We start from the raw sequence: 17,646 nt of genomic DNA, 5'->3' as shown, positions 1-17,646 counted from the left end.
CGTTAGAACTAAGTAGTCGTGAAAATCACAAAGCGAGAGGAAGAATGAGAGAAGTGGTAAAACTTTCTTAGTTATAAAAGTTATTTTTCATGGCCCTGCCGATGTTTCACAGGAAGAGATTTATAGTTTGTTGCCGGTCCGTAACTCATACACACAAAGAGAACAATGTCATGGCATTAAATGCTCATAAGAAATTACTGGCAAAAAAGAAAGTTCTTTTCTAATGTTCTTTATAGGTTATAATGCAGTAATTCTGTCCAAAATGTGCTTCCGTGGTGTACATCTACATCTACATGATACTTCCAACAATCATTAACGATTATGACTGGAAGGCGCTTGTCTGGGCAGTGTTAAAAATGAGAAAACTCATTAGGTGCAAAGAATAAAAATTACTACAGGTGCTAAGTTAAAAAACATAGTGAAGGAAGTTACTGCAGATGTACAGTGGCCAGCCGCTCAGCAAATATGTTGAGGCTGGGGCTGGACTGTACATATTGGGGAAGGCCATTCCATAGTCTGACTGTACGGGGGAAGAAGGAATTCATGTGGTATTGAGTACGGGACTGTGGAATTAGGTAGTTCAGGTTTCTGGTCGGTGTTAGATGGTTATGGTCGACGCATACATGATTTGTTCGGATTTTGTAAAAATAGATGAGAGAAGATTGTATGCGCCGTTGTTCTAAAGTTTGCCAGTTTAGGGTGTTAATCATCTGGGTTACACTGCTTGTATAGTTATAGTCGTTAAAGATAAACCGTGCAGCTGATCTTTGCACTTTTTCGACTTTGTATGAGAGGGACTTTTGCCAGGGGTGCCAGATGGATGAGCAATACTCGAGTTGTGGACGGACATAGGTGTTATAGGCTTTCTCTTTGACCTTTTTGTTTGTTGTCTGAACATTTCTTTTGATGAATTTAAGAGAGTTGTTTGCTTTAGAGGAAATAGTATTAATATGTTCAGACCAGTTTAAGTCTTTAGTTAGTGTAACACCTAAGTATTTAGCGGTATCGGTAGATTTCAGTTCCTTGTCATGCAGGGTGTAAGGAAACATGACAGGGTTTCGTTTGCAAGTAATTCTCAGCACCTCACACTTGTCTGGATTGAATTCCATTGACCAGTCCTGTTCCCACTTTTCAAGGGCGTACAAATCTTTTTGTAGTGTTTGGGCATCAGATGAGGACTTGACTGTAAGGTATACTATGGTGTAGTCGAAAGAAGTCCCTAATAAATAGATCCTAATTTTTCCATTTTTCGCGCATTTGCGAGTAAATCGGGGGCCAAATGGGCATTATTTCACTCGTGGAATGAGTTTTACATAAAATAGGACACGTTTCATGCTAATACTCGCATGTTTTCGAGTTGTTTACTTGAAAACGAAAGTAGGGTGTTTATTCTGCGGACCGCTTTCTGAAATGCGGCAATATGAGGGTACCTGACTTCAGTTGACTTGCATTTCACTGCATACTATTCAACACCCCTTTTTCTTTTCGTTTTCTTGAAGCAAATGTATGGATATCTTGTGGAAAATAGGTCTACGACGGAGTGAAAATCTAGAAACTGTAACAAAATTGGTCTGAAGTAGATGAATTTTATATGAAACAAAGAACAATTTCTTTTATTGGTATACAGCCTATAAAATAAAGCCTTTTGAAACAACCCCTCGGGTGAATTTTTGTTTCAGTTTTTATCATATTATATGCCACATAGGCCTTGGTTTATTATAAAGAGTACAGTGCTTTAGGGTAAAGCGGATACCCAATATAAAAAAAATGTAAAATATCAATTAATTAAAATGAACTTTTAAAGTGCAGGATACAGGTTATGTCAGGTCTTATAATATTTAGTTATTCTAGAGAATAACCTATCTTAAAAGTTTCTTCTGCTTATTATGAAAAGGTAAATGGTATACAATAGAAAAACATTTAAATGACTTCTGTTCATGAACCGCTAGATAGATCTCCATCAAACTTGGCCTGTAGCATCATTTATAAGGTCCTTACCCAGTTTTGTTTAAATGGGGGCACTTGGCTTTTTTTTTTTAAAGGGCCGCTAGAGCTAAAAATAGAAAAAAATTAAACAACCTCTTCTGATGAACTGCTGGATGAATCTTTATCAGATTTGATCTTTAGCATCATTACAAGGTCCTCTCCCAATTTTGTTCAAATGGGGGCATTTGGCCTCTTTCAGGGGCAGCTAGAGGAGCAAAAATAGAAATACCTTTAAATGACTTCTGGTCATGGAACATTTGGTGGATCTTCTTCAAACTTGATTTTTAGCATCATTATAAGGTCATCTCCCAACTTTGTTCAAATGGGGTTGCATCATTATAAGGTCCTCTCCCAATTTTGTTCAAATAGGGGCCCTTAGTGCTTTCATGGGCAGCTAGAGCAAACATAGAAAATTTGCCTTTAAATGACTTATACTCATGAAACACTTGATGGATCTCCATCAAACTTGATCTGTAGCATCATTGCTTGGCCCCTATTGGGGGCAGCTTAAGATAAAACTAGATGTAGCTTTAAAACTACTTCTCATGAAGTCATGGATGCGTTTCCATCAAACTTGGTCTGTAGCATCATATTATAAGATATCCTCTCCCAATTTATGAAAACGAATGCACTTGGCCCTTTTAAGAGGTTGCAAGGTAAAAATAGAACTATTTTAAAGAGACCTTCCAAAATATCCTAAGCCTGCACCAGTTGTCTATATGCATGTTCTTTCAGCCCAATTTTAAAGACTATTTGATATAGATCTGTCACACTAATTCATGTAATTAACTTTCATCACCTCTTGAATTACCTGGAGCATATTTTGGTCCTCTTCCAATGCTGCACACTCGGTAGCATGTTTTAGCTCTGCATTTCAGGTAGGTTATCTAGGGCCATCATGGCCGTCTTGTTTTACTTGTATTACAAACAAAATGTAAAATATTCAAATATCAAGAGATAAACTTTGTACAGCAGAATTCAAAAATGAATATACATGACTTGGCTCCAATTGATCGGGCTGCACCAAATAGGGAAAGCAACACTGTACTGGAGTTCGTAATTGTGTGCCTCAATGCTATTTCTTAGCAGGTGTGTTAAAGCCAAGAATACCTGAACTTACATTTTGTCTGTTAAAAATGTCTTGTCGCTTGTACAAAATGCAACTTTATGAAATGTATGAAAAGACAAAGTCTATTTCAAGAATTAAAAAACAATTAACAAATAGTTTGCATGCAAAGTGAAATGTAAGTATTCACCGTCTCATTCATTTGACCCATTTTTACTTAAAATTTCAGGTTAAAGTTTTGGTGAGTTTCCCTCTATCTCACTTATTACTATATGGATTTGATTCAAACTAATAGTAGTTGTTCCACATCATATGATACAAGGTCCATAACTCCGGCACCAATTATTCATGAATCTGGCCCCCGCCCCCAATTTTACTTAGAATTTAAGGTTCATTTTGATGCATTTTTACTATATATATCTCTGTTTTTACACAGATGGTTATAAAATAGTTGTTCAACATCATCACTCATATCAATGACACAAGGACCATAACTCTTGCACCAATATTTCACGAATTATCTCCCCCTCCCCATTTACTTAGAATTTTAGATTAAAGTTTTGGTGTACTTTCGCTCTTTCTTGGTTATTACTAAATTGATTTGATTTCAACTTAAAGTAGTTGTTCCACATCCTCACTCACATCATTTGACACAAGGGCCATAGCTCTTGCACCAGTATTTCATGAATTATGCCCCCTTTTTGCTAAGAATTTCAGTTTAATATTGATGCTTTTTCACCGTGTCCCTTTAATAATGTTTTGACCATGATCCTGGTTAACTTTGATGCTTTTTCATCATGTCCCTTTAATAATGTTTTGACCGTGATCCTGGTTAACTGATTCTGTCAGGAGATGATCCTGGTTAATTGATTCTTTGGAAAATGATAATGGTTAAATGACTCTTTGGAAGATGATCCTGGTTAACAAATTCTATAGGGAAATGAACATGGTTAACTTATTCTATTGGAACGTGATTTTGGTTAACTGATTCTATCAGGAGATGATCCTGGTTAACTGATTCTATAAGGGAGGTGTTCCTGGTTTACTGATTCTACATGGAGATGATCCTGGTTAGGTAATACTATAAGGAGGTGATCCTGGTTAACTTGTGATCCTATAAGGGGATTTTAGTTAACTGTTTCTATGGGGAAATGATCCTGGTTAACTGATTCTATCAGAATATGATCCTTGTTAACTGATTCTATCAGGAGATTATTTAATTAACTGATTGTATTGGAAAATGATCCTGGTTAACTGATTCTGTCAGGAGATGATCCCGGTTGAATGGTTCTGTCGGAATACGATTCTGGTTAACTGGTTCTATCAGGGTATGATCCTAGTTAACTGATTCTATAAGGGAGGTGTTCCTGGTTAACTGATTCTATAGTGAAATGATCCTGAATAACCAATCCTATAGAGAGTGATCCTGGTTAATCTATTTTTTGGAAAATGATCCTGGTTAACTGATTCAATGGGAAGATGATCCCGGTTAACTGATTCTATGGTGAGGTGATCCTGGTTAACAGAAGATTATCCTGGTTAATATTCACAGTCTTATGTCATAGTGTAAAGTTATATGTATAGTAGCAAAAATAAAACAATATTAAAACATTATCCAAGCTTTGCTAAAGTTTAGTTTTCCATTAAAGGTAACTGCTAATACAGACATTATTGTTTTATATATTTCAGATAAACTACCAGTGGGAGTATTCTTCTTACCTTATATCAATAACTGACCAACATGAAGTTCTTTTGTCCTGGAGACTTTAATGGCACAGTGTTGAAGGGGCTGAACCAACTCAGAAAGGAGGAAGTCCTTTGTGATGTTACCCTGAACATAGGTAGGCGCAAGGTTTATGCACATCGGTGTGTTTTAGCAGTCAGTAGTGCCTACTTTAAGTCAATGTTTGCTGGATGTTTCGTTGAAAGTTCAATGCAAGAGATTGATCTTACAGAAGTCACAGATGATGTTGCAACATTAGAAACTATCTTAGAATATATGTATACAGGAGAGATTGAAATAAATAACAGAAATGTTGGAATCTTGGTGAAGTTGTCTTTCTTCTTTTTGTTGCAAGAGGTTCAACAGCTATGCGTTGATTATATGGAAAGTACAATATGCCTCCAATTTAGCTTGAAATACTACCTAGATGCTGTTGCGTATAATTTATCAGGTATAGAGAAAAAGACCGCACCATTCTTGAGACGGAGGTTTCATGATTTCATGATAACGGATTGTGAAACGTTTCAGTTATCGCCAGAGGAAGTACTGCATTTGCTTAAGAAAGGTTATCTAAAGCATTGTTCAACCTTTCATATTCTCCAGTTTGCATTGAAATGGGTTGGAAAAGGTCAAACACAAGAACATGTTGATGTTGCCTTGTACATGGTTGATTTATGTGTGGATCTTGTCAACATTGACAGCAAAATTGAATTCGATTTACTTCAGAAGGAGTGTGAAAATTTGGTACATCTGAAAACTTGTGACAAGATACGTAAGAAAGTAGGCACCTTTCTTAAAAAGGCAAAAGGTACAAAAACTAAGGACAAATCACATGAACTATTGGATAAAGACATAGGTGAGTTGGAGAGAGTTTTGATAACTCTGTCACCAGCATCATGTATCTTGAAGAACTATTTAGAAAATGAAATAAATGGAAACCTTGGATCACCTTTTGCTACTGAAAATAAAGCTTTACTAGACATTTGTTCTTATGTTCCTGAAACTAAAAGTTGGTATCATCTTGCTCGGCTGTTTGAAGGTGAACATTTACCTAAGTTTCTTACAGATTTCACTGCTGAAGTTCCCTATGAAATGATCATTTTCAGGGAAAACATTGGATTTCTGAAGCCATATGAGAAAAAGCTCTATTTGTTTAACTATCGGGAAAATGTTTGGAAAAGAATTGATGCAGCAGACGTTGATGTAGCAGATGCTGATGTAGGTTTATATAATTCAGCATCATTGAAACATTACAGAACCTTTGTTTTAGGTGGAAGTAATAAAATATATTTGTTAGTAGGAAAGAGAATACCTTTACACGATGATTATCTGTCAATAAACTTCACAGAAGTAGTCTTTTGTTGTTATGTACTACAAGACGATGGAGAGACGTGGGAATTTCTGTTTGAAACACCAGCTGCGTCACGATTACGATATAGTGCTATTAATACAGACGAGGTTGTGAAGATGAATGTGGCTGTTAGTCAGACAACCAATGAAATGCTTGTTGTGCATTATTCGGGATGTTGGGAAAGTGTATTTGTTGTTGACCTTGATTCCGATTCTCCGCAGCCAGTTACGTTACTTGCCGAGTATAAAAGTCACTACAATTTTGATAAGTACCTGCTGATAGAGAGTAAGGATAGCTTTGTCTTGTGTTCAGTTAAGACTCTCCAAACAGGTGGCGATGATTGTATTGAAATCTTGTACGAGTACAAATTCAAGTCTAGTATTTTAAGGAAAGTTAACGAGGATTCAGTTATTATTTCAAGTACTGAGAATAAACTTCCTGGAAGTTTGAACATGGATTTAAGCAAGTACCCATGTGGTATCAAACAGCAGGCTGGTGGTGGAGGATCTCTATGGATTCTTGAAGGTGATCTTGGTGAACTTAGTTCTCTCACTGAAGTGTCTTTTCAAACAGATTTAGAGCCAGTGATAAAGGAACATCCTCCTCCGCCATTTCCAGCGGTCACCAGACTATATGCAGGTTGTGTTAGTAAGAGATTAATGTCCTCATGCGGCAAAAGAATTGGACATTTCGTTATCAAAAATAAAAAGATCACTTTATATGTAAATGATTCAGACAAATATATTTGAAAAAAAAGATACAGAAAGACAGTAGCAACTTTAAAGATAGTCAGTTGCGTTTTAGTAACATTTTGCAAAATCTTTCAGCTTTAGTATGTTCAGCTACAGAATAATTACTGAATAAGAAAAGCCTGTTTAATAGAGCCAGGTTCTTGTTAGTAATTCATGTTTCATTGGCTTATATTATAAGATTTTGTACTTATTTTTATACTGAAGTAATATTATAAAAAAGTAAAACTATTAATGAGGATATGCTTTATTTTTTACCTACCTGGACACAAAGTGCTCAAGTATTGCTATTATTGTGATCAACATGTATCTGTCGTGTTTCGTAAGTCTATTAATGGTACAGCTATTGACACTCTAAATGAATATTAATCGAACTAGTAAATCTTGGATGTATCTCATAATAGGACATAGGGGGTCAAAAGCTAAAGCACAAGGTCAAATTATAGAAAAACCTTGCTGGCAATAGAGTCCAAATTTTCTGACAGTTCTCCGATCAGAATGTTTGTCCACAACCAAAACATGTTCACAACAAGTTTGTTTTCAGTAACATGAAGTGTTCGATATAATGATTGATATAATCTGAAAATGATTTTGTTCAATTAATACAGAATCTGTAAGTAACAGACTGGCCGCTGAGCAATAGGTTGCACAGTAAGAACTGCAAGACATTCCCTAATGTTGTTGATGTCATTTCTGTCTAACTTATCAGATGATATTAGCACTCAACATAATGTATATTTAAAGGTATCTTTTTACTACATAATTTTTGTAGTTCTGTTCATTGAAATGATATTCTTTGTTATTCTCTTCAAGAATGGTTGTTTTAGTAAAGGCTTATCCATTAACTTTAAAAAGTATTGTGTTCGTCAAAAAAGATGTTAGCGATAAAAGATATCAGAACTGATGTCTGTCAGAAGTTGTGACATTCAATGTAACATTTATATTTTACCAACATTAATGTTTTATGCATATTTTGCAGTTTACATGAACAGAATATAAAGTAAAGGTTGAATTCTGAATAATTTATGACAGCATTTCATACATTCAATTTTAGGCAACCAGAATATTTTACATTCATTGTGTAGATTGATGTCATGAAATTCTGTTAAAATGGCTGTCAAAAGAATGAAAGAGTCTTACATTAGCAACTACATTTTAAAACACTCAAAACATAGATTTCTAGTATATAATGAAAAGAAATTAAAAGATTAACCGAGACTTACCTGTTGAGTTTGATAAAAATTCTGTTGTGGTAAGTTGCTAGGAATTATATGAGATAAACACGTGACCACCGATGCTGATCAGCCTCAGACTTCAGTGAGTGTTTACAAGGGTTGAGTTGGTGGGCATTTGCATTTGAGCAGCAGTTTTCACTTAAATCACTTAAATCTTTCGCTAATTTCACCAAATATCCATCAAAAATTTAAGTAAAACACTGACATTTTATAAGTACTTTTTAAGAAAGACAAAGATAAGAATTTACATTCTTTACATTAATATACTTCATTTACCAGAAGATTGATTTCGTAACAGTTATGTGCACTTACTTTTCATCTAAGTAATTTAAATATTATTCACAGAGAGTTTACTGTCAAATGTGACATAAGAAACTTGATTCTTCAATTTCTTGTCAAAATATTTTCACCTAACCTTACAGGAGTGACCAGTGTCAGGCCCTAATTGTGCATATTGTCAGCATGTTTTGGTTCAGTGATTTTCAGTGTAGATACAGCCCTTGATTTATCCTATTTTACCTTGTCCGTGCAACTGCATCAATAATACCAGGAGAGATTACTGCAAACTTCACAAAAGTGATCATTGCCAAGTTAAGTTGTGCATATTATGGGCATATTCTATTTTACTGATTATCAGTGGAGTTAAGGCCCTTTATTTGTCAAGTGTTATGATGCAACTTTTCTTGCACCATTAGCCATACAGAATTTATCAGTGCAAAACCTAGTTACGCATATCATTGGCTTGTTCTGGTTCAGTGATTTTCACCAGAGTTATGGCCCTTGATTTGAAGTAATTTACAGTGTTTACACTACCATGTACCTTTTGTCTGAATTTCAACAAATCTTACAAGTGATCAGTGTGAAGCATATTTGTATACATCAGCATGTTCTGGTTTAATGATTTTCAGTGGAGTTGTGACGCTTTATTTGTCAAATTCTATGATGTCTGTGCTCCTATACCACTGCTTCGAATTCCACCAAACTTCACTGAAATAATCAATTCCAAGCCTAGTTATCTACATGGTTGGAATGTTATGATTATAGTGACTTTCACTGGAGTTACGGCCCTTTATGGCATTTTACAATGTTGACCAGTATCTGAAGTGATTTTACTGGAAAAAAATCTCTGGTTTTCCTTATTCTTTAATCAGTTTTCATAATGATGATAACAATTTGCTGGGAAAAACACCTTTGAAAAATTGCTACACAAAGGGAGTTAATTGAGCACTCTCAAATAGAACCTGTCCGATATAGTCTTTAAGTCATCTTGTACGTAGTTGGCAATGTGCAGAGGGCATGAACTGGGAGCAGGAGGAGGGTGCTAGATATAAAGGTGAGATGAATGCAGGTAGAGCTAAGATATCAAGAATTATATATGCTGTAAATTAGCTTAAAAAGATGCTGTGGCATTGAAAAAAAACATAATTTATAAACTTTAATCAATGCTGTCATAAAATCTTACCACAGCAACTTTGATGATTGGAGTTCCTGACACTAAACCAAAAGAGTTATGCCCCTAACAAGAGCAGTCCTTGTGTGTGGTTTATTGACTGTAGGGACAATAGTTAAAAAGAAATTTTGAAATTAAGAAGCTTGTCAGCTAACTACTGCAATATTTAACCACAGTGACCTTGACTGTTTGGCGACCTGATCCTTAACCAGAAGATGTCAACCTCATACCAATCCTTATGCCATCACTTTAGTGCAAAAAGTGAATAAGTCCTTTAAGTCAATGGAGTGATCCACTTTTAGCACTGAGGTGACAATGTGTGATTTGATGTTAATAGTAGTTAAAATGATATAATGATACTGAGAAACTTGGCATAACACTGAGCGCAATGTCAATGACATCTCCAAGGCAAGGACAAGTACAATAGCAATCTTTATACTTAAAATATTCTGGCTATAAACTAGAAATATCATGAATAGAAAAAGAGGTGTTCAGAATAAAAGAAACAAGACTGTCTGGAAAATGATTATTAGCGAGAAATCCTAAGTATATTTCCTTGCTTCTGTAAGTCTCAGTTTTAAATTTATCCCCCCTCCCTCCCCCCCACTACCACCACTAGGGGAGACATACTGTTTTTGCCCTGTCAGCTCTTCTGTTCGTTCATCCATCACACTTCATTTCCGATCAGTAACTGTGGAACCATTTGACTTAGTACCTTCAATCACCATAGGGTGATAGGGCTCACAGAATAGATGACCCCTACTGATTTTGGGATCACTTGATCAAAGGTCAAGGTCACAGGGGCCAGAACATGGAAAACCATTTTCGATCAGTAAACTGGAGAACCACTTAAACCCAGAATGTTGAAACTTTGTAGGATAATTGGCCATGCAGAATAGATGACACCTACTGATTTTGAGGCCACATGCTAAAAGGTCAAGGTCTCGGGCCAGAATATGGAAAACCGTTTCCGATCAATAATTGGGGAACCACTTGACCCAGAATGTTGAAACTTCATAGGATTATTGGACATGCAGAATAGATGACCCCTTTTGACTTTGGGATCACATGATTAAAGGTCAAGGTCACAGGGGCCAGAACATGAAAAACTGTTTCTGATCAATAACTGGAGAACCACTAGAATCAGAATGTTGAAACTTCATAGGATGATTGGACATGCAGAGTAGATGACCCCTATTGAATTCGGAGTCACTAGATCAAAGGTCAATGTCACAGGGGCCAGAACTTGGAAAACTATTTCCAATCAATAACTGGAGAACCACTAAACTCATGTTGAAACTTCTCAGGATGATTGTACATGCAGAATAGATGACCTCTATAGATTTTGGGGCCATTTGCTAAAAGGTCACATTCACAGGGGCCAGAACATGGAAAACCATTTCCAGTCAACACTTAAGGAACCATTTTATCCAGAATGTTGAAATTCATAGGTCTAAGGATGATTGGACATGTATAATAGATTAGTCATATTGATTTTTGGGTCACTTGATTAAAGGTCAAGGTCAAAAAGGAAAAATCATTTCTGAACAATAACTGGAGAACCACTGGAATCAGAATGTTGAAACTTCATAAGATGATTGGACATGCAAAGTAGATTACCCATACTGGTTTTTGGACCACTTGATTGAAAGTCGAGGTCATAAGGGCCAGAACATGGAAAACTATTTCTGATTAATAACTGGAGAATCATTTGATCTAGAACCTTTAAACTTCATAAGTTGATAGGACTTATGGAGTAGATGACTCCTTTTATTTTCAGTGTCACTGGATCAAAGGTCAAGGTCACAGGGGACTGAACATGGAAAACCATTTCCATAACTCTAGAACCACTGGACCCAGAATGTTGAAACTTCATAGGATGATTGAACATGCAGAGCAGATGACCCCTATTGATTTGGGGCAATTTCTCTCAGAGGTCAAGGTCACAGGGGCCAGAACATGGAAAAATTTCTGATCCAGAACAACTTGACCAAGAACATTGAAACTTCATGGAAGGATTGGACATGCTAAGTAGATAATCCCTATTGTTTTTCAGTCACTAAGCCAACCACCAATATTTCTACATGGTTTCATGACTAGTTCAAACATCTATTAAGATGTATGTAACACAAACCATAACTCTGGTCTGTCTGAGTAGTCCCAAACAGAATACCAGATGCACAACTTCACATGCTATATACAAATATATTTTGATATTTTATGAATCTAAGTCAAATAGTTTTGCCCTTAATGCATATTTTTAAATAAATAAAGGGCAATAACTCTGATCTGATCTGGCCATCGAAAATCCCAACCAAAATCCCAGGTGCACAACTTCACATGCTGAATAATATTCCTATTGTGTTTGATGACCCTAGGTCAGATAAGTTTTTAACATACATGCAACCCAAACTTTCCTGCATGTTTTTGGCTAATTAAGGGCAATAACTCAGGCTCAGTGAGGCCCATATGGAAGATTGGGCTTGTCCAAATGTTCAGCCTCATAAAATAAAGTATTATTATTATAACAGTGAAACTCGAACAAAACCCAAGGAGCACAACTTCACATGCTGAATGATACTTCCATGTTTCATAATCCCAACTCAAATACATTTCGAGAAACCTGCAACACACTTTTTGGCCCATATTATGCGTATTTTTTACTAAGTCAAGGGCCATAACTCTGGTCTGGCTGTGTAAATTCCCTGTTAAAACACTATGTGCACAACTTTTCATGCTAAATGATAATCCTTTGAGGTTTGATGAGCCTGGGTCAAATTTTTTTTGAGAACACAAATTCAGACAGACATATGGACAAGAGTAACCCTAAGTATCTCTACCACCATTTTATTTAGGGATGGAGTGGGTAACGGAAAAGGGTAACTCTAAGCGCCTCTACCCTCAAATCCTTGTGTTTTTTGGGGGGTTTTTTATGGGGGAGGGGGTGGCAAAAAATGAAAGTTATTTAGTGTGTGTTCGGGTTTAACGTCTTTTTCAACAATTTTTCAGTCATATAAACAACTGTGTCTACTTGTAGCAGTGAGCACAATGCCCAACTTTATAGTGCTGCCTCACTGGAATATCATGCCGTAGTCACGTGGCATGATACCTCACCCAGTCACATTATACTGGCACAGGGCTGACCAGTCCTAGCACTAACTTCTTTAAGCTGAGTGCCAAGTGAAGAATCTACTAGTTCCATTTTTAGCTCACATGTCACAAAGTGACAGTGTGAGCTTTTGTGACCGCGCAGCGTCGTCGTCCGTGCGTAAACTTTTGCTTGTGACCACTCTAGAGGTCACATTTTTCATGGGATCTTTATAAAAGTTGGTCAGAATGTTCATCTTGATGATATCTAGGTCAAGGTCGAAACTGGGTCAACTGCGGCCAAAAACTAGGTCAGTATGTCTAAAAATAGAAAAACCTTGTGACCTCTCTAGAGGCCATATTTTTCAATGGATCTTCATAAAAGTTAGTCAGAATGTTCAACTTGATGATATCTAGGTCAAGTTTGAAACTGGGTCACGTGGGGTCAAAAACTAGGTCAGTAGGTCAAATAATATAAAAACCTTGTGACCTCTCTAGAGGCCATATTTTTCATGGGATCTGTATGAAAGTTGGTCTGAATGTTAATCTTGATGATATATAGGTCAAGTTCGAAACTGGGTCACGTGCTGTCCAAAACTAGGTCAGTAGGTCTAAAAATAGAAAAACCTTGTGACCTCTCTAGAGGCCATATTTTTCAATGGATCTTCATGAAAATCGATCAGAATGTTCATCTTGATGATATCTAGTTCAAATTCGAAACTGGATCACGTGCAATCCAAAACTAGGTCATTAGTTCTAAAACTAGAAAAACCTTGTGACCTCCCTAGAGGCCATATTTTTCAATGGATCTTCATGAAAATTGGTCTGAATGTTCATCTTGATGATATCTAGGTCAAGTTCGAAAGTGGGTCACGTGCGGTCAAAAACTAGGTCAGTAGGTCTAAAAATAGAAAAACCTTGTGACCTCTCTAGAGGCCATATTTTTCAATGGATCTTCATGAAAATTGGTCAGAATGTTCATCTTGATGATATCTAGTTCATGTTCGAAAGTGGGTCACGTGCTGTCAAAAACTAGGTCAGTAGGTCTAAAAATAGAAAAACCTTGTGACCTCCCTAGAGGCCATATTTTTAAATGGATATTCATGAAAATTGGTCAGAATGTTCATCTTGATGATATCTAGGTCAAGTTCGAAACTGGGTCACGTGCGGTCAAAAACTAGGTCATTAGGTCTAAAAATAGACAAGAGGACCATGATGGTCCTGAATCGCTCACCTGTTCCCACATGACCCAGTTTTGAGTATGACGTCGTTTTTTCTATTATTTGACATAGTGACCTAGTTTTTGAGCTCATGTGACCCAGTTTTGAACTTGACCTATATATTATCAAGATAAAAATTCTGACCAATTTTCATGAAGATCCATTGAAAAATATGGTCTCTAGAGAGGTCACAAGGTTTTTCTACTATTTGACCTATTGACCTAGTTTTCGAAGGTATTTGACCCTGTTTTGAAATTTACCTAGATATCATCAAGATGAGCATTCTCACTAATTTTCATTAAGATCTCATGTAAAATATGGCCTCTAGAGAGGTCACAAGGTTTTTCTATTTTTATGCCTACTGGCCTAGTTTTTGATCGCACGTGGCCCAGTTTCGAAACTGACCTAGATATCATCAAGGTGAACATTCAGATGAATTTTCATGAAGATCCATGAAAAATATGGCCTCTAGAGAGGTAAAAAGATTTTTCTAATTTTAAACCTACTGACCTAGTTTTTGACCGCAGTTGACCCAGTTTCAAACTTGACCTAGACATCGTCAAGATGAACATTCAGACAAACTTTCATACAGATCCCATGAAAAGTATGGCCTTCTAGAGATCACAAGGTTTTTTTTTATTATTTGACCTACTGACCTAGTTTCTTAAGGCACGTGACCCAGTTTCAAACTTGACCTAGATATCATCAAGGTGAACATTCTGACCAATTTTTATGAAGATCCATTCAAGGGTATGGCCTCTAGAGAGGTCACAAGGTTTTTCTATTTTAAGACCTACTGACCTAGTTTTTGATCGCAGTTGACCCAGTTTCAAACTTGACCTATATATCATCAAGATAAACATTCAGACCAACTTTCATACAGATCCCATGAAAAATATGGCCTCTAGAGAGGTCACAACGTTTTTTTCATTATTTGACCTGCTGACCTACTTTTTGACAGCACGTGACCCACTTTCAAACTTGACTTAGATATCATCAAGATGAACATTCTGACCAATTTTTATGGAGATCCATTCACAAGTATGGCCTCTAGGGAGGTCACAAGGTTTTTCTGTTTTTAGACCTACTGACCTAGTTTTTGACCGCACATGACCCTGTTTCGAACTTGACCTAGATATCATCAAGATGAACATTCAGACCAACTTTCATACAGATCCCATGAAAAATATGGCCTTTAGAGAGGTCACAAGGTTTTTCTATTGTTTGACCTACTGACCTAGTTTTTGATGGCATGTGACCCACTTTCGAACTTGACCTAGATATCATCAAGATGAACATTCAGACCAACTTTCATACAGATCCCATGAAAAATATGGCCTCTGGAGAGGTCAGAACGTTTTTCTATTATTTGACCTACTGACCTAGTTTTTGATGGCACGTGACCCACTTTCAAACTTGACCTAGATATCATTAAGGTGAACATTCTGACCAATTTTTATGAAGATCTCATGAAATATATGGACTCTAGAGAGGTCACAAGGTTTTTCTATTTTTAGACCTACTGACCTAGTTTTTGACCGCACGTGACCCAGTTTCGAACTTGACCTAGATATCATCAAGATGAACATTTAGACCAACTTTCATACAGATGCCATGAAAAATATGGCCTTTAGAGAGGTCACAAGGTTTTTCTATTATTTGACCTACTGACCTAGTTTTTGATGGCACGTGACCCAGTTTCGAACTTGATCTAGATATCATCAAGGTAACGTTCTGACCAATTTTCATGAAGATCTTGTGAAATATATGGCCTCTAGAGAGGTCACAAGGTTTTTCTATTTTTAGACCTACTGACCTAGTTTTTGACCGCACCTGACCCAGTTTCGAACTTGATCTAGATATCATCAAGATGAACATTCTGACCAACTTTCATAACGATCCCGTGAAAAATGTGACCTCTAGAGTGGTCACAAGCAAAAGTTTACGCATGCACGCACGCACGCACGACGGACGCTGCGTGATCACAAAAGCACATCTTGTCACTTTGTGACAGGTGAGCTAAAAAACCTTGTGACCTCTCTAGAGGCCATTTTTCCATGGATCTTCATGAAAGTTGGTCTGAATGTTCACTTTGATGATATCTAGGTCAATTTCGAAAGTGGGTCACGTGCGGTCAAAAACTAGGTCATTAGGTCTAAAAATAGAAAAACCTTGTGACCTCTCTAGAGGCCTTATTTTTCAATGGATCTTCATGAAAATTAGTCAGAATGTTCATCTTGATGATGTCTTGGTCAAGTTCGAAAGTGGATGACGTGTGGTCAAAAACTAGGTCATTAGGTCTAAAAATAAAAAAACCTTGTGACCTCTCTAGAGGCCATACTTTTCATGAGATCTTCATGAAAATTGGTCAGAATGTTCACCTTGATGATATCTAGGTCAAGTTCGAAACTGGGTCACGTGCCTTTAAAAACTAGGTCCTTACGTCAATTAATAGAAAAACCTTGTGACCTCTCTAGAGGCCGTACTTTTCATGAGATCTTCATGAAAATTGGTGAGAATGTTCATCTTGATGGTATCTAGGTCAAGTTCGAAACTGGGTCAAGTGCCTTCAAAAACTAGGTCATTAGGTCAGATAATAGAAAAACCTTGTGACCTCTCTAGAGGCCATATTTTTCAATGGATCTTCATGAAACTTGGTCAGAATTTTTATCTCGGTATCTAGGTCAAGTTCAAAACTGGGTCACATGAGCTCAAATACTAGGTCACAATGTCAAATAATAGAAAAAAACGACGTCATACTCAGTTCAAAACTGGGTCATGTGGGGACAGGTGATCGATTCAGGACCATCATGGTCCTCTTGTTTACATCTTTGGTATGATGCAGCAGAGGATCGAACCCACGACCTCCTGCACTCAAAGCGGACGCTCTTCCACTAGGCTACCGAGGCAGTAGACTCTGGTTCACGTCCAATGTCAGGCTCTGACTTGTAAACAAACGAAGACTCTCATCTTCTGGAATTTTAACTAAATTTTGCTGTTTTTTTTTTTCTTAAGGAATATTTTTACCTCACAATATCTATAGGTAAGATCCACAATTTGGTTCATGAAAAGAAATTGTTTAAAAAACAAGAGCTGTCTCCATAGGATGACACATGCCCCGGATGGCACTTTGAATGAATAGTTATGGCGGATGTTAGAGTTTAGGACCTTTGACCTACGGACCTGGGTCTTGCGCGTGACATGTCGTCTTACTGTGGTACACATTCATGCCCAATAATCTTAAAATCCATGCATGAAAGACAAAGATATGGACCGGACACGCCCATCAATGCACTATCATGAAATATGACCTTTAACGTCTAAGTGTGACCTTGACCTTTGAGCTACGGACCTGGGTCTTGCGCGCGACACGTCGTCTTACCGTGGTACACATTCATGCCAAGTTATTTGAAAATCCATCCATGGATGACAAAGATATGGACCGGACACGAATGCACTATCATGAAAAATGACCTTTAACGTCTAAGTGTAACCTTGACCTTTGAGCTACGGACCTGGGTCTTGCCAGCGACACGTCTTCTTACTGTGGTACACATTCATGCCAAGTTATTTGAAAATCCATCCATTGATGACAAAGATATGGACCGGACATGAATGCAGTATCATGAAAAATGACCTTTAACGTCTTAGTGTGACCTTGACCTTTGAGCTACGGACCTGGGTCTTGCGCGCGACACGTCATCTTACTGTGGTACATATTCATGCCAAGTTATTTGAAAATCCATCCATCGATGACAAAGATATGGACCGGACACAAA

At 37.1% G+C, this 17,646-nt stretch overlaps 1 protein-coding gene across 1 annotated transcript; it reads left to right on the top strand.

The window, feature by feature from the left end:
- On the top strand, window positions 1-7,114 carry LOC123543188 (uncharacterized). The gene is made up of 2 exons (XM_045329284.2): window positions 1-56; window positions 4,742-7,114. Exon 2 carries the CDS (start codon window positions 4,794-4,796, stop codon window positions 6,873-6,875), a length of 2,082 nt encoding a protein of 693 aa, XP_045185219.2. The 5' UTR covers window positions 1-56; window positions 4,742-4,793; the 3' UTR covers window positions 6,876-7,114.
- Window positions 7,115-17,646: the final 10,532 nt, after the last annotated feature.

Source organism: Mercenaria mercenaria, chromosome 1 (genome assembly GCF_021730395.1).
Source record: "Mercenaria mercenaria strain notata chromosome 1, MADL_Memer_1, whole genome shotgun sequence".
In the NCBI taxonomy this organism is placed as follows: Eukaryota; Metazoa; Mollusca; class Bivalvia; order Venerida; family Veneridae; genus Mercenaria; species Mercenaria mercenaria.
The sequence above is the reverse complement of the archived record's forward strand: the minus strand, read 5'-3'. Positions and strand labels throughout refer to the sequence as shown.

What these genes read in the sequence shown, in the direction of transcription:
- LOC123543188 (XM_045329284.2), top strand. Translation starts at nt 4,794, where the DNA reads ATGAAGTTCTTTTGTCCTGGAGACTTTAATGGCACAGTGTTGAAGGGG.